The following is a 21,920-nucleotide window of genomic DNA, read 5'->3' on the forward strand; positions in this document are numbered from 1 at the left end:
TCTTGGAAGAAGAGCACAAGATGAATTGTGCTAAGTAATTAGGAAGAACCTGACTCTCACACTGTGGTCAGTGAGGAAGAAACCAGGAAGAAAGCAGAAATGGAGAATTAAGAAAGTCAAGGCTGAGGACAGGGAGAAGGTTCAGCAGTTACAAGCACAAAGGCCTCTTAGGATGGGAATTGCAGGTTCAACTCCACAAAACCCACATGAAAATCTGGGTGTGACCAGGCATGTCTGTAAGCCCAGTCTACATGGTGTGGAGAATGGAGAATCCTGGAGGGTTAAACAGCGCTGCAGTTCTGGCTTAAGGGAGACTCCAGCTCAAGGAAAGACATGGATGAACAGAAAGAGAAGAACACTATACAGGTTTCTCTAGCCTCTGAACACACATGGGGTGTACATACAGTACACATAACACACACATACACACACACAGTCAAAGCAATAGTCATATATAACTGTACTCATATCTAAAGTTATGGATCTTTGAAAAATTACATGTTGAAAAATAAAAGTAATATTTCCATTTAGGATTGGTGGAAAACATCAAGTTCTGGCATGGAATTTACTTAAAAATACATGCTATAATCAAGCTAGGTGTGTTATCTTCTAACACCAATGTCAGCTACTCCAGACAAATTAGGAAGAGAGTAGGCAGCTCCCACTCTAAAATAGTGAAGGATAAATCTACATGCCAGGGAATACCATTATCCTAAGGAATTTAAATCTTAAGGCTTTTAACTTGCATTTATACTGTTCTTATGATAGAATGATATGTATACTGAGTTCATTATAATTCATTATTTCAGAATGCATAGCTGTATGAAGCCTGGAAAATATAAAAATTTAGTATGAATTTCATTCAACCTTGACTGGGTGTGTATATTACCAATGATATAATGGGGCTTCACACACTCTAACCAGGACAAATGACTATCACATCATTGTGATGCTCCCTACCATGGAAAATGACTAGATCTAACTGAAAATGCTAAGGTGGTCTTATATGCTACCAACATTTTATGTCTGTAAATCATAAAGTAGACATGCTGATAATCAGTGCAATAATATTTAAAAATAAGTGTGAAGCCGAGTGTGGTGGTGCATGCCTTTATTCCCAGCACTTGGGAGGTAGAGATAGGAGGATCATGATGAGTTTGAGGTCACCCTAAGACTATGTAGCTAATTCCAGGTCAGCCTGGGCCAAAGTGAGACCCTACCTCAAAAAAACAAAAAAAAAAAAAAAAATTAAAAATTGTGACCACTTAGGATTTTCATGACTGGACTAGTTTAACTAGGAATAAGAATCAATTTAAATGGCAATATTTCTTTAAGCTCTTAAATTTCTCCAAGACAAAAAGAAACATTGTGGAACTGAAAGGAATGAAAAAGCCATGTGATTTTCAACATGGAGGTTATATATGACTCCATAAGGGTCAGAAATGTACCAATAAGAACAAATGTTACTTTCTGCTACAAAATAAATGTGCATGATCAATCCTTCTTGATTAAGGGTTATTAAGAGATACCACTCAAGGAATAAGACTGGTATCAAGATATTAAAGGTGCCTATACCAGCTCTTATGCCATTAAATGGGACAAAGAAAAAGGCCTTTAAGTACGGGGGTACAAGACATCCTTGGGACTTTCTCAAGCATTGCAACTACAGAAGATAGGCTTGGTCAGTATATTAGCTTTAGGTTGTTAAGATGAACTTTTAAATCAGGTACAGTTATGGAAGAAGGAATATTTATTGAAGCTTATAGATCCAGGGGCTGAAGTTGGCTCCCTCTTAAAGGACCAAGCAGAGACAGAGAAGCACTAAGCCCAAAACAAAACAAAACAAAACAAAAACCCCTAAAAGCCATACCACACAGTACACTTTAGAAACTGCAGGAGTCACTCAGTCACTTTGTATATCTTTAGATTAGAATTTTAAATCTAATACCACACCTTAGAGCTGGACCTTGAGATCTGCCCAGTGACACCTCCTCCACCCAGGTGGCTGGAAATCCAAGAAATTTTAATAAACTCCTGAATTTATAGGGGGGCATTAATTCAAACTACCACATTTTGCCCCTGGACCCTAATAGATTTATAACTATTTTATATTTTGAATTGTATTTAGTCTAAATTTAAAGGTTTTTACAGTCTTTACCAACTTTGGATAGTCCCAAAGTCCCAAGTTTTCTCTGAGATTTAAGATTGTTTTTTAGTTGTGAGTCCTGTAAAATCAAAGAAGTTATATATTTTAGCATATAAAGGCACACAGTAAACATTTTCAACTGGTATAAGGCATAACAGGAAGAGTCTGGAACCATATAAACTTAATAACCATCAAAAAACATCAAAATTTTGCAGGTTAAGTTTGATATCATAACCAGCAAATGACAGTCTTTAGATTTTTTTTTTAACACTTACATTTTATTTCTACTGGTAGGGTTAAAACACGTTACACTTGAAGGTCACATTTTCCACAGCACACATTAAATATCAGCCCAGGCTCCACAGAAACCACCCATGCCACCTCCCACAAAATCCAAGCAAACACAGCAAACTCTTCGTGACAGCCACCTCAGGTGACCCTGTCTCCTGTCCAGGACTCCCAGCTATGGCACTATATCACCAAAAACTCCCTTCACCACTGTTGGTTAGCTGCTGGCATCTTCTCACGCCCACCAGTGCTTTCTGAGAAGATCGAGAAGACAGCGTGTAAACACGGCCCCTCATATGCATACCACAAAGAACGTGCAGGTCAGAGTGGGCAGCACCACAATGACTCGCTGCTTCGTGCACATGATAGGTTAGGCAGCAGCATGGCATGCAGAAACGATGGTGACAGGAGTCAGCACCACAGATGGATGCTTTGTGAAGAGGCTGGGGTTTGCAAACACGAGTACTGAGGTCAAGCTTTGCTCAACAGCCACTTCGCACACGCCTGTGGGTACCTGTGTCTGTGTGAAGAACCAGCCTGATCTCCCAGCATGCAGCTGACCTGCGAAGACTAGAGATGGTACTGCTGAGCAAAACCTTTAACTGAAGAAAGGACAACTGTGGATCCAAGAAGATGATGAGCCTTTCATAAATAAACTAGGTGATATTTGGACCCCTGGAGAGGAGTAAACCAGAGCAGGGACGTACAGGGAATGACTCAACATCTGAAGTGACACATGCTGGACTGCTATGTGCTGCCTGGTTACCCTGAACAAAAGTTCCCTGACAGCCACAGCTCAAGGGACAGCTTATGTTACCTTTAATTTCATATACTATACTGTATATACTGTACTGCCACAGGGAAAGAAAGTCATCTCATGAATAAATACCCAGCTCCCTGCTGGACCCCAGCGAACATCTATAGCTACTGTATATACTGTACTGCCACAGGGAAAGAAAGTCATCTCATGAATAAATACCCAGCTCCCTGCTGGACCCCAGCTACATCTATAGCTGTCTTGTTTTTTATCTATACCTCAGTACTCAGAGCAGGGCTTCAACACAGAAAAGAAAGAGGCAAGTCAAGAAGGAAACACTAGCAGATTTAGTGATGAGAAAAGCAGAGTAACAACCTTGAGGCTGGGTCACAAACTTCTACAGGCCACCAAGATCATCATCTCCATCTCCAACATGCCTGATCCTACCGATCTGTGAGCACAGTCCGCAATCCTGCTAAGCTAGATGGCCCTGGGCAGCATGAAAGGCCGCCTGCCTCATGCACGAGAGGGGCTGCTGGGGCTGCCCGCAATTCCCGCCTAGTGGTTCCCTTTGGTCAACTTCTTTTTCTTAGATTGCTCTTTCTGCTTCTGCTTCTTCCTCTTGCCACCTTCCTTGAACACAGAATTCCTGTGTGAATCGCTTTTAGGGTTTTGCACACCAGCTTTCCTCTGCAAATTGCTTTTGGAGTGTTGCACATCAGCTTCCCTCTGCACACTGCTTTTGGAGTGTTGCACACCAGCTTTCCTCTGCAAATCACTTTTGGAGTGCTGCACAGTAGCTCCCCTCTGCACTCCTGCTGAGGTCATGGGGGCGTCCCAGCTACCAGGAACCCGCAACCTGTCCTGTTCGTCATCCTCTTCCCAGGTGCTGTGAGACACAACTCTGGCCCCAGAGGCAGGCGGGCCAGCTTCTGCAGGCGGGCACTGGTTGATCCGGCCGGCAGGGAGTGCTGGCCTCTGCGAAGGCATTCTTCTGCCAGGGCTTCTTCGTCGGCCACACCATTTATCATTAAGGACTTTAACTGGCCATCTTCTTCAACTTCTACCCTTTCTTCACCATTCTCCACAATTCTCATTGTAGTGATTTTTCTGCCATTAACTATTTTGGTAGATGTGGATATCGATTTGAAGTTGCCCATCCCACTGCCACCAAATGAAGTTGAAGAAAATGAAGTGAGACCTCCGTGACCTAGGGACCTGAATGAAGTGAACCCTGTTGGATCAAATGAAGAAAATCCACCTCCAAATGATGGAAGTCCAGTGAAGGCAGAGAAGAAGGAGCCCATGCCTCGGTTTCGGCTTCTTTGGGCTCCTCTTCGGTTCCCAAAAAAGTCATCAAATGGGTCTTCAAGGAAGTCAAATGAAAATGGGTCCCTTCCACCAAAAAATTCCCTGAAGACATCTTCTGGGTTCTGGAATGTGACTCAAAAGGATGTCAAATGACTTCCACCTCCTCCACCACCACCATTTAATTCTTCTTTGCCATATTTGTCATAGATGTCTTGTTTTTTAGCATCTGATAGCACCTCATAGGCCTCGGCTACTTGTTTGAACTTTCTCTCTGCTTCTTCTTTATTCTCAGGATTTTTATCTGGGTGCCACTTTAGTGCCAGTTTCTGATACGCCCTTTTTATATCCTCAGGTGAGGCATGTCTCTGCACGCCTAGAACTTCAAAATAATCCACCATGTTTTATCAGATTGTTGGAACAAGTCCAAGGATGCAGGGGTCGGCAAGGCGGGCCCCTGGCGGCTCGAGCACCTGCGCTGGCAGGAGTCTTTGGATTTTTTCACTCCACCACTCTAGCTGGGCTGAGTAGCCAGAGAAAACTTCTAATTTTAGCCAACAACCTCTATGGTTGCCCTAGCATAATTCTGGTATATCCAAACCACCTTTTGGTCTTTATTAAAAAAGGGTTTATCGGGCTGGAGAGATGGCTTAGCGGTTAAGCGCTCGCCTGTGAAGCCTAAGGACCCCGGTTCGAGGCTCGGTTCCCCAGGTCCCACGTTAGCCAGATGCACAAGGGGGCGCACGCGTCTGGAGCTCGTTTGCAGAGGCTGGAAGCCCTGGCGTGCCCATTCTCTCTCTCTCCCCCTATCTGTCTTTCTCTCTGTCTCTGTCACTCTCAAATAAATAAATAAAATATTTAAAAAAAAAAAAAAAAGGGTTTATCTTTGCCAGCCTATCAGGATTGTCATGTCTTACCTTATGCTGCATCTCAGCAGCAGTTCCTGAAACTGTGTGTATACTTCATAGAAAATAAATCGTAACCTTGAAGAGCAGGTTGTTTTTTTTTTTGTTTGTTTGTTTGTTTGTCTAGTCGACTTATTTCCAAAAGAGTTTGTATTTTTGTCATGGTCTTTTCTCAGGCATCCTCTCCATTGTTTAAATTAAATCACTTGGGCCATCTTTTTGAAGATTACTAATGTGTCTAATAACCTAAAATCAGTCTTTGTGCCTGTAATTTTAACTTCTTTGAGGTTTGTTAACTTAAAAATCTTAAATCTCTCAGTCCAATATCTTTAGCCAAGCACATCAGTCTATTACAAATTTAACCTTGATTAAACTCTATGGGCCTGAGTATCAGAACACAGCCAGCCCTTATGTCAATAAGTCCAGTTTCAACAAAGTAATGTGTAGTTTTTCCTTCCCCTTAGAAAGTTTATAATAAAGACTGGAGGAATTACTTAGTGGTTAAGGCGTTTGCCTGCAAAGCCAAAGGACCCAGGTTTGATTCCCCAGGACCCATGTTAGCCAGATGCACAAGGAGGCACATGTGTCTGGAATTTGTTTGCAGTGGCTGGAAGCCCTGGCACACCCATTCTCTCTCCCCACCTTCTCTGTCAATAAATAAATTTTAAAAATCAAAAATAAATTAAATAAATTAAAAAAGAAAGTTTAAAACCCAAGCCTCTACGTTTAATTGTTTCTATACTTAGCATTTTTAAACTTTCATCAGTATAGTTCATATTACTACCACTACAGAAGGCATCTTTACTTGTAAGTACCAAGTCCATGTCTGTTTCTCCAAAACAAGTTTTTAAAGACCAAAATCTACATGGTTAGATTAGTATCACACCACTCCTGGTACCATTTTCTATAGTAGACAGCTTTAGGTCACTGAGATGAACTTCTGAATCAGGCTCAGTTATGGAAAACGAAATATTTATTGAAGCTTACAGATCCAAGGGAAGGGTCATAATAGCAGAAGAAGCTGGCCTCTTCTTAAAGGACCAAGCAGAGATCAAGAAGCCCCAAGCCAAAAAAATCCCTAAAAGCCACACCATGCAGCACACTACAAGAAAGCCAAGAGGAACTCAAGCCCTTTCCATATCTTTAGATTGGAATTTCAAATCCACCACCACACCTTACTGAGCAGATCTTAAGGTCCAGCCACATGAATGGCAATCCAAGTAGTTTTAATAACCTCATGAATCTATGGGGGAGGGCATTTATTCAAACTGCCACAGTCAGTTTATATGGAGATTTCTGTTTCTGAAGTAACTATGAATGGCTTTCTGGACTTGGGTAGAAAATGAATTTTCTTTAGAAACATAAATTCTGAGGCAGATTTTTCTTCTCCAAAACACTCTGTAGTAGTCCTTCTACAGGGATGCATGCTAGGGGTTTCATGACTTCATACCAAGTGGCCACACTGAAGGGGATCTCCTCTTTCTGCCCTTCAGAACACATTGGTGACTTGATGGAAATACTGACATTGTGAACTCAAAGTGTCTGACAAGGGTTGGGCAAAAGTCCCAGGCAAATCACTACCAAGATTCTTCACATTTATTTTTGTCAGACTCAGCAATTGTTCCCTGTGACCTTCCAAGAAAATATATACATATATATCTCTGTTCTATCTCTGGGAAAAAAAAAAAAACAAAAAACCTCAGAGTAGAAGAAAGGTTAACCATAATATTTCCTATTTTATTGAATAATGTTAAAAAAAAATACCAGAACAGGAGATTACTAGAGCAACAAATTTGCATGAAGGAAACTTAAAATAACCTCCCTTCTTAAATTAGATGTTCATCCTGGAGACTTTTAAAATATCTTTAATGATTATGGTTTCAAGTATAAACTTCTAAATATTAAAAGAAATATAAGAAGCTTAGAAGTTAATAGATACTTTTACACAAAATGTCACCATTATTCTAGGTGAAGTAACCCAGGCCCAGAAAACCAAATGTCACATGTTCTCTCTCATATGTGGATCCTAGCTACAAATAACTGGGCTTCTGTGTGAGCAGGAAGAAAACTCAGTAGAGTAGGGCAGTAAGCCAGAAAGGAGACGTAAAGGAAACAGAAAGGGAGGGACGAGGGCAACTAATAGGATGGTATTGTATATATGTAAGTATAAGGACAGATTAATGGGGTGTGAAAAGGCCTAAGTGAGGTCAGGGGAAGAGACTGAATATGGAAAGGTGGAGGGAGAGCTAACCAAAATCTCAGAGGATATAAATAAGTCAGATGGAAACCTACTGCTTTTGGACAATGGAAAATACAGGAGCCACAGACTGATACTAGAAAATTTTCAGTGCCAGGGATAGGATACCTTCCAGTAAGTTGTTGGCCAGGGAGGTCACTGAAGGCACCAAAATATTTCAGGCCATTGCCAAGGCCCTTGGTTTCCCAGCAGGAATAGATAGGAAGCCTACTGCTGAAGACTCCACATACTTGGGCTGCAAGGTCACTGAGAACCTCTGCTGGACCTGAGCTGAAAACCACCTCCATGTAGAACAGCTGACAGAAAGCTGGATAAAGCCATGCTGCACGCAGTTCAATAGGAGAGAGAGAAATCGCCCGTGAAGATACCCAACAGAGGACACTGCATGCCTTATATTTGGCCAGCCAGGCCAAATGAGACAACTGGTGCAATAGTGGCACTTCTGTTATGGGGGAAACCAACCGCCCTCTAATTGTACTGGAGGCCCACTCCATGGGAGGGAATACATCCCTGATACTGAAAACCTCCAACAGGGATAGTCATGAAGTCATGAGCCCTAGGTGTATAATGCCTGCTGCTGTCTGGCTAAAGGTATATACTATGCTCACCAAACTTCCCAGTAAGCACTTCTATTAATGTTCATACCCATATATTAATGTTACTCTCACTTTTGGCTAAAGAAGCTTCTCTTTTCAGATGGCAGTGACCTTGGGATGACTCAGAGGGCACCATGGTGCTGAGAAGAAGTGATAGAGGAATGTTCAGCACTGAATAATCTCAAACACATCTTTCCATGTCTCAGGGTCCTTTGCAGAAGAGTTGGTGGAAAGAATGTAAGAGCTAAAGGAAGGGTAGGACTCCTTACAGGGTGCTCCTACAGATACAAAATGGCCTGGGTATCTACAACCTCACAGTGCCTGACACTACCTATACAAGACCATCATAATAAGAAGAAAAAATCATGACACAAAATAAAAGTGAGACTGATTGTGAGTGGGAGGGGATATGGTAGAGAGTGGAGTTTCAAAGGGAAAAGTGGGGGGAAGGAATTACCATGGGATATTGCTTACAATTATGGAAGTTGTCAATAAAAAAAATTAAAAAATAAAACATTGTTAATAAGAAAAGTTGACCTTACTGGTTAAAACTATTCAGTAAACATTTTTTTCCCTGTGGGAAAGATTCACAGATTTTTAAATATAAAAATACATTTTATTATGTGTGAATGGAAATAATTGCACATTACTCAGATATTTTTTTGTTTGTTTTGCAATGTACTTGATTTTTGTTTACACATTCACACTTTCCCTTAGTAATTATGTTTATTACATTTGTTACTGTATACAGGACACATTCTAATCAACGTAAGTTAATGAGGCAAATGGCATTTGTTATTATATATAGGACATGTCACAGTCAGTGAAACTTAGTCAGGTATATGACACTTGTTAGAATACAGGACCTACCATAGTCAGTGTAAGTTAGAGACGTATGTGACACTTGTTAGTGTACATAGGATATGTTCTGGTTTGTAAGTTAGTGTGGATTTAGTATCATCATAAATTGAACACTGCTGAACATCTTACGCCGAACAAAAAGCAAGTATAAGATAACAGTTTGTAACATCATATAATTTTTAAAAATTTGATACTAGTCTCAAGAAAAGTTTGCAATGTCTGAAAGTCCCTTTAGGAAAAGAATATTTCTAACTATTAAGAATGCATGCCTTGCTAGGCATGATGGTGCATGCCTTTTATCCCAGCACTCGGGAGGCAGAGGTAGGAGGATCATTGTGAGTTCAAGGCCACCCTGAGACTACACAGTGAATTTCAGGTTAGCCTTGGGCTAGAGCGAGACCCTACCTCAAAAAAAAAAAAAAAAAAAAAAAAAAAAAAAAAGAGTATCAGTTTATTTGAAAATCAGTTAGGTCTATTTTTTCTCCTTTAGCATTTTTATACAGTATAATAGCTAAGAATTCTTTGCTATACTAAAATTCCCCAAAAACAAATTCCTATATAAAGAGAGAGTCAAATAAATGACAGATAAGAATGATAATAGAGAGCTGTAGAGATGACTTAGCAGTTAAGGGGCTTCCTTGTAAAGCCAAAGGACCCCAGGACCTACGTAAGCCAGATGCACAAAGTGGTGCATGCATCTGGAGTTTGTTTCAGCAGCTGAAGGCCCTGGTGCACCAATTCTCTCTCTACCTTCCTCTTTCTTCCTCTTAAAAACAAGAACAACAAAAAATTATCACTTCATTTATATCTAGTTGTTTATCTAGGTAGATCTTAACAATAACTTCACCATAGATAGAAAACATATAAACTAGCTTGCTTCTAATAATTATTACAGCTGTGGTAATAGGGTTAAACGTACCAAACAATAAAACCCAGGAAAGAAAGAAAGGAGCCACTCAATAATTTCTGACACAAAATCCTCCCCCATCTTTCTTTAAAAAAAATGTAACCATATTGCTGAAGACTCCACATACTTGGGCTGCAAAGCCACTGAGAAATCCTGCTGGAACTGAGCTGATAACCTCCTCCATGTAGACCAGCTGACAGAAAGCTAGAAGATGCCATTCTGAATGCAGTTCAATGGGAGAGGGAGAAATCACCAGTGAAGATACTCAACAGTGGACACTGCAAGCCTTATATTTGGCCAGCCAGGCCAAAAGAGCCAACGGGTGCAATAGTGGCACATCTGTTATGGGGGAAAACCAATTGCCATCTAATTGGACTGGAGGCCTGCTCCATGGGAGGGAATACATCCCTGATACTGAAAACCTACAACAGGGGGAGTCATGAGCCCTAAGGGTGTAACACATGCTGCTGTCTGGCTAAATGTGTATACTATGTTCATCCAACTGCCCAGTAAGCACTTCTGTTAATGTCCATACCTATACATTAATGCTATTCTTACTTTTGGTAGAGAACCTTCTATTTTCTGATGGCAGTGACCTTGGGATAATTCAGAAGACATCATGGTACTGGGAAGAAGTGACAGGAGTGCTCAGCACTGCAATATCTCTATCACACCTTCCATGGCTCAAGGTCCATTGCAGACGAGATGGCAGAAAGAATGTTAGAGCTAAAGGAAGGGTAGGACTTCTTTCAACGTGCTCCCTCCAGACACAAAATGGCCTGGATATCCATGACCTCTCATTGCCTGATACTACCTACACAAGACCATCATAATAGGAGGAAAAGATCATGATATCAAAATAAAAGAGAGACTGATTGAGAGGGGGAGGGAATATGATGGAGAAGGGAGTTTCAAAGGAGAAAGAGTGGGGAGGGAGAGCATTACCATGGGATATTGTTTACAATCATGGAAGTTGTTAATAAAAACATGAATTAATTTAAAAAATGTAACCAAATATATTTTAAATCCTATCACAAAAAAAAGGTTCCTGTGTGAGGATTTAAGTAAATCACAACGTCCCCTTTACATAAGAATAAACATGGATAATTAGAACAAGCAACTCACCATGATATTTACCAAGGAGATGTTTACACAAGATGTCAAATGGCAGTCATGTGCTTTGGGACTTTGGTGGGAGGAAATGCACTATATAAGTGATAGGTACAAAATAAATGTATGGACATATTTTGTAGAGAATAAAATATTTAATCTCAATGGGAGGTTCTACATAACATTTTGACAGGTTATTATTTTAAATATGCTGTTTTCTCTTAGGACTCAAAAAAGAAAAAAAGAGAAATTCATGATACCCTCTTTTCCCTTGTCCCTGCCCCCATTCCACATGATGTATCCATACAAAATATTTTGTTAATAATAATAAAAGTATTTAAAAAAATATTTAAGACCCTCACTGGCTACCTTTAGAGGATGCAAGGGAGTCAGTCCATTCTACTTAAAGTTGAAATGGGGAGGGGACCAAATATTTAAACTTATTTCACATACATATGAACCGTATTTTGGATTGACCAAATAATTGATGATATATCTTGCAATAAAAGTATTATAGCTAATAAGTTTTTTTTTTTTTTTTTTAAGAGATAGCCAGGCATAGTGGTGCACGCCTTTAATCCCAGCCCTTGGGAAGCAGAGGTAGGAGGATAGCTGTGAGTTTGAAGCCACCCTGGGACTCCATAGTGAATTCCAGATCAGCCTGAGCTAGAGTGAGGCCCTTCCTTGAAAGAGAGAGAGGGATATTCTTTAGACTTCCATTGTCCATCAGCCCAAATCAAGAATAAATATCTGGCAGGAAGAGAAGGTTCTTCTGTGTTGCAGTTTACAGCCCTCTAGAAAATGTCCTCTGTTTAAGAGTAGTTTTGTTTTAGCTTTGTCCAGACCCCCAGGAATGTGTTAGGGCAAAGAAGGTGGTGTATCTGAGCCCCAGAGAACTTTGGACATGACTAAGACTTCTCAGACAACCTAATATAGTAAATGAATTTCCTGATGCAGTGGATCAGGACAATTACATTTTGACATAGAAAACAGAGGAAGACAAGAAAAATGAGACATCAAAACAGGAATATGATTACTTGGAAATAGAAAGGTATTCAATAGAACAGGAGTGGGGCAGGGATAACAAAAGAGGAGAATAGGAGGGGAATATGATCAAATTACAGTATGTTCAGGTATAAAAATTATCAGAATGGTGGGGCACATGTTGGATCCCAGCACTCAGGAAGGCCAAAGTAGGAGGATCACTATGAGTTCAAGACCAGCCCAAGACTACATAATGAAGTCAGCTGGACTAGAAGGATACTCTGTTTCAGGAGGAGCAGAAGTTCAAGGTCATCTTCAGCTACATAGGGAGTTTGAGGATAGCCAGGGTCAAAATAAAAACAACAACAAACATCCCTTCATGATAAAAGTCCTACAGAGACTGGGAATAGAAGGAACATATCTCAATATAATAAAGGCTATTTATGACAAGCCTACAGCCAACATATTACTAAATGGGGAAAAACTGGAAGCTTTTCCACTAAAATCAGGAACAAGACAAGGGTGTCCACTGTCTCCACTTCTATTTAATATAGTTTTGGAAGTCTTAGCCATAGCAATAAGGCAAGAGACACACATAAAAGGGATACAAATTGGAAAGGAAGAAATCAAGTTATCATTATTTGCAGATGACAAGATTCTATACATAAAGGACCCTAAAGACTCTACTAGCAAGCTGTTAGAGCTGATCAAAACCTACAGCAATGTAGCAGGATACAAAATAAATACACAGAAATCAGTAGCCTTCGTATATACTAACAACAAACACACAGAGGATGAAATCAGAGAATCACTCCCATTCACAATTGCATCAAAAAAAATAAAATACCTTGGAATAAACCTAACTAAGGAAGTAAAGAATCTATACAATGAGAACTTTAAGACACTCAAGCGAGAAATTACAGAAGACACTAGAAAGTGGAGAAACATCCCTTGTTCCTGGCTTGGAAGAAACAATATCGTGAAAATGGCAATCTTACCTAAAGCAATCTACACATTTAATGCAATCCCTATCAAAATTCCAAAGGCTTTCTTCATGGAAATAGAAAAAACAATCCAAAAATTCATTTGGAATCATAAAAAACCTCGAATATCTAAAATAATACTGAGCAACAAAAAAGAGGCTGGTGGTATCACCATACCTGATTTTAACCTATACTACAGAGCCATAGTAACAAAAACAGCATGGTACTAGCACAAAAACAGACATGTAGATCAGTGGAACAGAATAGAGGACCCAGATGTAAGCCCAAGTAGCTATAGCCACCTGATATTCGATAAAAATGCCAAAAATACTCATTGGAGAAGAGACAGCCTCTTCAGCAAATGGTGTTTTGAAAACTGGATAAATATCTGCAGAAGGATGAAAATAGATTCTTCTCTCTCGCCATGCACAAGAATTAAGTCCAAATGGATTAAAGACCTTAACATCAGACCGGAAACTTTGAAACTGCTAGAGGAAAAAGTAGGGGAAACCCTTCAACATATTGGTCTTGGCAAAGACTTTCTGAATACAACCCCAATTGCTCAGGCAATAAAACCACAGATTAACCACTGGGACCTAATGAAATTACAAAGATTTTGCACCGCAAAGGACACAGTGAAAAAAGCAAAGAGGCAACCTACAGAATGGGAAAAAATCTTCGCCAGCTATATATCTGATAGAGGATTAATATCTAGGATATACAAAGAACTCAAAAAGTTAACTAATAAGGAATCAAACAAGCCAATCAAAAAATGGGCTAAGGAGCTAAATAGAGAGTTCTCAAAGGAAGAAATACGAATGGCATATAAGCACCTAAAAAAATGTTCTACGTCACTAGTCATCAGGGAAATGCAGATTAAAACTACATTGAGATTCCATCTCACTCCTGTCAGATTGGCCACCATCATGAAAACAAATGATCATAAATGTTGGCGGGGATGTGGAAAAAAAGGAACCCTTCTGCACTGCTGGTGGGAATGCAATCTGGTCCAGCCATTGTGGAAAACAGTGTGGAGGTTCCTAAAGCAGCTAGAGATTGATCTACCATATGACCCAGCTATAGCACTCCTAGGCATATATCCAAAGGACTCATCTCATTTCCTTAGAAGTACATGCTCAACCATGTTTATTGCTGCTCAATTTATAATAGCTGGGAAATGGAACCAGCCTAGATGTCCCTCAACAGATGAGTGGATAATGAAGATGTGGTACATTTATACAATGGAGTTCTACTCAGCGGTAAAGAAAAATGAAGTTATGAAATTTGCAGAAAAATGGATGGACCTGGAAAGTATTATACTAAGTCAGGTAACCCAGGCCCAGAAAGCCAAGCGCCACATGTTCTCCCTCATATGGGGATCCTAGCTACAGATGACTGGGCTTCTGTGTGAGAATGAAAATACTTAGTAGCAGAGGCCAGTAAGTTGAAAAGGAGACATAAAGGGTGGAGAAAGGAAGGGAGGAGGATACTTAATAGGTTGATATTGTATATATGTAATTACAATGATTGTAATGGGGAGGTAATATGATTGAGAATGGAATTTCAAGCGGGAAAGTGTGGGGGTGGGGAGGGAGGGAATTACCATGGGATATATTTTATAATCATGGAAAATGTTAATAAAAATTAAAAAAAAAATATTAAAAAAAAAAAACAACAACAACAAGAAAATCCTGAAAAAAAAATTAGTTGTTTCTCTAAGGATGATCTACTTAAAATACCTTTTGAATTTCTCTTTATTCTTGTCAAGTATAAACAAACTCATTATCCAATACACCTCAACTTTCATTTCTCAATACTATAGGTTTCCAATACTATGTATTCAAATTTGAGTGCTAGGTCAGGACTGAAATGAAATAACCTGGAAGGATGAACTGGATGTATCTTTTATGTGAACAACATGAAAATGCAAGATACTGAACTTTTAGCAACCCCAAATTAATAATAATAATAAAGATATGAAACTGTAGGTTTCTTCCAGGAATGTGGTAATTAAGTTTATTCCTACAAATTAGAAGCCATGGAATAATCTATATAATAGTATATAATACTATATAAACACTCAGTGAGAGAGTGCCACTAATTGTAATTATATTTTTCTGGCACTTTATAATACATATAATTACTCAAGTGTAATATGAATGTCAAGAACATACTTCAGAATCATTTATGATGCAAAGACACATGGAAAACAGCCACTGACAAGATGAGGAGAAGTTTCACACCATGTCACAAGCCTACGTAAAGAATAAGCTGCAGAAACTGATTTTTAAATTTTGTATTTCATGCAGCAATCCTATAAAATTCCATGTATGATGAAGTAATATTTACTTAACCTGAACTGATTAAAAAGACATCAAGTGATACTTATATAGGTCTGAAATGTATTTTATATTTAACTACCAGAAGAACAGCTCCTAAAAATAGTAACTGAAATACTTGTTATCCTATTCCTTGGCTCTGTGTAGAGGGAAATATTTCAAAGGAAAGTAATAAATTTTGATTACACAGCCATACAGAAGCTCCTAGGGAAGTCCAGAGAGTAACAGGCATTTACCTGAATTTTTTTCATTCCTATTTCATACTTTTCTCTCACTCTTTTACCCCTGGCTGTTATGATATCTCAGGATCAAGTGATAGAAGTTATATCCATCTCCTATGGAATCAACCTTCAACATTGTTTACTCTTCTGGTGTTGATAAAACATTTCACTAGATTACCTAAAAAGACCCTGTCCTTGCAAGTTCTCACCGTCTCCCACAAAGCAATGTATCAGGAAAGCTGACAATCCATCATTCCATGCCACAATAAGAAAATTATGGGTTTTTTTTGAAGTAGCACTTGATTATTCTAGAAGATTTAAAGAAGTGTCAAATGTCACCATGATCTGCTACAGACAATGGTCAGATCTGGACTAAGGATGTTGGGAACAGGAGCTTTTCCAAGATAATGGAGAGAAACTGTGCATTTGACCTCTAAGTCATTCATTTGTTTAGTGAATACTCTCTGGCCTAGCTCTCAGGAAGCTGAATCAATAAACCCTTATATAGATAATTCAATGCTGATAACTGTTTCTAATTTCAAAATTATTAGGCCTATAAAACTTTATAGATCTGATCTTATATAAGCTAGATCCAGGTTTAGTCACTTAAATTACACATAAGAAAATAAAATTTGGCAGGGCTGCATTTTGAAGAGCTTGTTTGGAGGTTCTAGCAGGAGAGCAGAGCTGTTTTTATACCCTTGACAAAAGACTGGTCTTCCTCTATTAGAAGAAGGTTGCTCTCTTTTACTTCTAATGAAGCACACAGCTTTGGGAGATATGCATGTGGAACACTGAGGGAGGAAAGAGACACACCATAGGCCACCAGATCAGCTGAATCCGCCATGGAGATCAGGAGGGAGACAGATGTTGCAGCCAGATCCCCCTCACAACCAGCACTGCATTCTCTACATATGCACATAAACAAAAGCAATACACCACCCGCAGTCCAGAGGCAGAGGTGGGAGGATCTCCATGAGTTTGAGGCTACCCTGAGACTACAAAGTGAATTCCAGGTCAGCTTGAGCTACAGCAATACCCTACCTTAGAACACAAAATAAAACAAAAAGCAATGCATAATGCATATATATGTATATGAAAATCATGTATATACTCTGAGTGTTTATGTATATATAGATCTATACATTCAACAAATAACTAACATACATTCTGTAGTTGTCAAAGATCTGACTGCCCTCCTTAAGCAACCGGATGAGACAGGTACAATTCCTTTCTCTTAGTCACCCTTCTTACTCTGTCATTCATAACCTTATTCAAAGTTTTTATAAAGAAATCTATGTATACATATGGTCTACATCGTCTCAAAGAATGAAGAGCTGTATGAAAGACACAGAAAATACTTGTAACATTTGGCTTTTTTTTCCAACATTTTTTATTTCTTCAAAATGAAATTTACTTCACCAATTTTTACCTGTCTTACCACACATCTTGATCCCTCCTTTTATACACTGGAAAACAGAAGACAGCGTGTTTCTCTTACCATTTGAGTCAACAATGGTGATATTGGCAGAGGCACTGTCATTTCCTAGCTTGCTGATCACTTTGCACATGTATTCACCAGAATCAGCCAGTGATGCTTTGTTAATGCGAAGTTCTGATTTCCTATAAGATTAAGATAAAAGTGATGTAAGTTTATGTCACAGAAATTCAGTAAATACTAAAATATATTTTTCTGAAGTATCAGAATTTAAACCCCCCTCCTCAATCTATGCATAGTACATTAAAATATAACTGCTATTATATAAGTTTAATTGTATGATTTACTCAAAGTAAAAGTGTGACACATCACGGTTTTGCTTTGATGTAATTTTAATACCACTAATCATTGATGACTTGGATTTTTCTGGAACATTTGGAGAATTGTCTTTCCACCTTACATCTCAATGTCACCAGCCACAATGGTTTGAGAAAGGAAAAACAAGTTTAAAATATTTTCTTTTCTTTCTTTTTTTTTTTTTTTTTTTTTTTTTGGTTTTTGGTTTTTGGTTTTCGAAGTAGGGTCTCACTCTCACCCAGGCTGACCTGAAATTCACTATGTTGTCTCAGGCTGGCCTCAAACTCTCAGCAATCCACCTACCTCTATCTCCCAAGTGCTGAGATTAAAGGCGTGCACCACCATGCCTGGCTAAAATATTTTCATATAAATATAGAGCAGATACAAATTTTGCTCTGCATTTCTCAGCAGAATAACATCAGAAATAATTGTGATTTTGAATGAAGAGGATTTATCATTTTCAAAAAAAAAGAAAATTTTCACTTTTGAGTGTTTAGTGCCACGTGAATGGTTCTTAGGACCAAAATGACTATTCATGCAACTCAGAACTATTAGGATTGGCTCTGAGTTTACATAGAATGTAGGAGAAAGGTGACAGGGTCTCAAACTGTAGACCAGGCTGGCCTAGAACTCATTATGTAGCACCAGATGGCCTCAAAGTTGTGGTACACCTCCTGCCTCTGCCTCACAAGTGATGGATTATAGGGATAAGCCATCATGCCCAGCTTACAAAGATTTCTTCTGCATCCTAGCTTGGTGTCCATATTTCCCTGTGCAGAAGTGCACATTAAAGAGGAAAAAAGGCAGAAAACGAGAGATCATACTATTTGTGGTTGCTTATATAATTTGTACCTGGCTTTACATAGGAAATTGAACCCAGGTTGCCTGGCTTTGCAAGCAAGAATCTTTAACTGCTGAGCCATCTCTTCAGTCAAAGCATTGCTTAATAATATCCAAATATTAAGCTTTACACTAGATGAGGTTTTGTATACACTATTTGTATCATGTTTCCTTCATAATAAAACTCTTGCAGGATAGGGAGAAGTATAAGGAAAATATTGTATAATGTTTTTCCAGCCTGAAGTATTTCTGAAGGAATTTTCATGTATGGCCATGAAATTACAGACAACAGTAATTATAGGCAAATCATGAAGAATATCAGAGAATACTCTGACTTCAACATCAAAGAAACAGTATATCAATGGTATAAGAAAAAAGCACTGTCTCTTAAGATCTAAAATTCTGAAATAAGTCTATTACAGCAAAATTCTAAGACTGTACAACAATAAAGGATATATAGTCTTTCCTGTTTATATAATCCAGGAACAATTCTGTGTTTGTATATAAGGACCTCTTTCTTAACCCTTCCCGCTTTAAAATTTTTAATTACTGAACTGGATTGAACTGGTAATTAAATCTACAGTTACCAATATCTTTAAAAGGTTGTTCTAAAATCAAAATTCTACTCAGGCCTATTCAGTGCTTCCTGGAATGCAATTACGGGTAATGTGATCAAATGCAATGGTGGAGCTGGGGGAAAGGAGGGGATCATTATTCTGTGCTCAAATGAAAATCTATGGTCTTTCTTAGAAGTTTTACACAAATCTCAAAAAAAAATTTCCAGAGCAAGATTTATATGTGACCATGGAATCATGGCACAGAACATCCCTGCTAATGTAGGCCACAATACAAACAGGGTAAGGCAAAGATTCAGTTTAATTAAGACAAGCATAACACATACATTTAGCTTCATAGGATAGTGTGCAGATACTAGATAGGAAAGGGAAAGATATGCATCTACAACAATAGATAGAGAAAAGAGGAATTTCAAGCAGCTTGTGTTTAACATTAGCCATGTTAAAAAGCCACTTCAAAAGTGGGGAAAAAAAAAAAGAGGGCTGGAGAGATGGCTTAGTGGTTAAGCGCTTGCCTGTGAAGCCTAAGGACCCCGGTTCGAGGCTCGGTTCCCCAGGTCCCACGTTAGCCAGATGCACAAGGGGGTGTAAGCGTCTGGAGTTCATTTGCAGAGGCTGGAAGCCCTGGCGCGCCCATTCTCTCTCTCTACCTCTATCTGTCTTTCTCTCTGTGTCTGTTGCTCTCAAATAAATAAATAAAAATTAAAAAAAAAAAAAAGAAAGAAAGAAACTTATCTACTCTTAGGCCAAATTAATATTAAAGCGGTACACAAAAGTTCCCATCCATTGGCCACTTATTGGATCACATCTAGAACACTGAACTATCTTTCCAAGTGACATTTGATGAGAAATGTCATTAACTAGAGAACTTTGGAAGCGTGTGATCAGAATTAAATAGTGCCTAGACACTAACAAGAGAAAGGATTCAGTCCCACTGGCAGGCAACTCTGGATTTAACTCCTGAGTGTCATGTGGAACAGGAAATGACTCAAGGGCTGCTAAGCCTTCCATGAAAAAGAGGATATGCCACATAATACATGAGGAGAAACTTTTTTGTTCCCTAATCATTCTGCTGAGGTTACAGGCATGTGTCACCACACCTGGTTTATGCAGTGCTAGGGACTGAAACCAAAAGCTCCTATTTGTTAGATAAGCACTCATCTCTCCAGCAGCATAAGGAAGATTCTAAGGATCCCAAGGAGGATAGGGAGTCTATGGAAATGTTAGGTTTTCTTCTTGAAGAAATTAAAGTCTGAATAGACATTTACCAAGCACACTATTACAAGAATATCTATGGAGGAAAAGATTATCTTAAACTGGTAGTTTCAATTGTTTGTTTTTCACAGAATCTTGTTTTAAGATAGAGGCTTAAGGCTAGAGAAATAGCTTAGCTGTTAAAGCACTTGCCAGCAAAGCTAAAGTACCCAGGTTCAATTCTCCAGTACCCAGGCAAATCCCACATAAATGCACAAGGTAGTATATTCATCTGGAGTTTCTTTGCAGTGGTTAGTAGCCCTGATGGGCACATTCTCACTCTCTCTCTCTCTCTATAGACAGATAGATAGATGATAGATAGATAGATAGATAGAGAGATAGAGAGATAGAGAGATATATATAATGAATTTAGAATGAATATAAACTAATTTATGAGTTAAAAATCCAAATGTTAGTTTCTTTTTACATTTTCTATCATATCAAACTGCTTTTTAGTGAAGGCTTGGTTAGAATATTATTTCAAGTTCCCAATAGTTATTATCTTATCCAGTTTTTCATGTTTTGCTTTATTTGTCTACCATATTTTCTAGGCCCAGGCAGCCTAAATGCATATGGGCAACACCTCAGGTTGAACAATTCCATCCTCTGACTCTGAGACATTGTGTGTGTGTGTGTGTGTGCATGTGTATATGTGTGTGTACACACTACTGCTCAGATCTGTCAGTCTGCTCTCTGTAAGAAGAGCACAGAAGAGAGAGGAACCTCTTAGTCAGGAGAACCAGACACTGTACTGAACATTCATAGAAACCATATGGAAGAATGAGCACTGAGTGTACACGGATACTGAAATTTCCTTACATAGAGTTCCATTAGCCTGTCATAGGGCTTTAGTTGCTAAGACAGGGTAGGTATGCCCAAACATTTTCTGTTATAGTGTCATAGATCCTGTCATAGGGGTCCAGTTGCTATGACAGTGTATACACAAACATTTTTTGTTATAGTGTTATAGATCCTGTCATAAGGGTGCAATTGCTAAGAGAGAGTATGCCCACAAATTTTGTTATAGATCTTCCCTACAAATGAAATCATTGACAAAATAAGAAATTCATTAACATTTTTAAAAAAGTTTTCAACAGCCAGAGCCACTTTTAAGCCAAGTTAAAATATGAGCTAAAATGAAAACTGGGGCAAGTAAGGGATATACAAAAGTGTATGAGATAAACAATAGGAGTCCATTTTTCATAAGGGTGATAGAGAGCAGGCACTTAAGTGAAGCCAGTCAGACAGTCCCAAAGCTCTTCAGCTCACTTTCTTGATCAACATTGTCCTCCAGGCACAGAAAACAAGAAAGAAGGCTAAACAGACACATAACACAAGGGTGGTTTCCATTTCTTTTAATTGGTCCCACACTTTGCTTTGCCAAATAAAACAAACAAAGCTCAAATGGGAGTTCAAAATCATAGGAAGAACACATAGGGATAAGTTTATTAGTATAAGCTGGAGTGGGGGTTACACAATAACAGAAATCCTCTCATAACAGTAAGGGATGAAAAGAGAATTCTGGCTGCCATGTATAGTCTGAGCAGTAGACTATGGCTGAGAAATAGCTATCCCTTTATTTAAGTAAAGAGAATTATGGGAAAATCTTAAACCTCAAACTAAAATTCACCTCAGCTTAGCTGATTACAGCCTAAGATGAGGTTCAGAAAGCAGCTGGCCAATGCCCTACATTCATAGTCTTCATATCTCAGTAACAAAAGTATTAATATTTTGAATATTAAAGATAAGAATGCTTTCTGCTGATAGCTTGTGCAGTGTACAACCCCTGCATTC

General features: G+C 38.8%; 1 protein-coding gene and 1 pseudogene across 13 annotated transcripts in view; both read right to left on the reverse strand.

The window, feature by feature from the left end:
* Nrg1 (neuregulin 1) overlaps positions 1-21,920 on the reverse strand; it is a 1,129,183-nt gene that overhangs the window by 147,445 nt on the left and 959,818 nt on the right. For all 13 annotated transcript variants that reach the window (XM_045158416.1, XM_045158415.1, XM_045158414.1 and 10 more), the window contains exon 3: positions 17,164-17,285. In XM_045158416.1, coding sequence (XP_045014351.1) covers positions 17,164-17,285 — 122 coding nt within the window. The remainder of the gene's footprint in view (positions 1-17,163; positions 17,286-21,920) is intronic.
* Positions 3,750-4,900, reverse strand: LOC105944662 (annotated as a pseudogene).

This window comes from Jaculus jaculus, chromosome 9, assembly GCF_020740685.1.
Source record: "Jaculus jaculus isolate mJacJac1 chromosome 9, mJacJac1.mat.Y.cur, whole genome shotgun sequence".
Lineage (NCBI taxonomy): Eukaryota > Metazoa > Chordata > Mammalia > Rodentia > Dipodidae > Jaculus > Jaculus jaculus.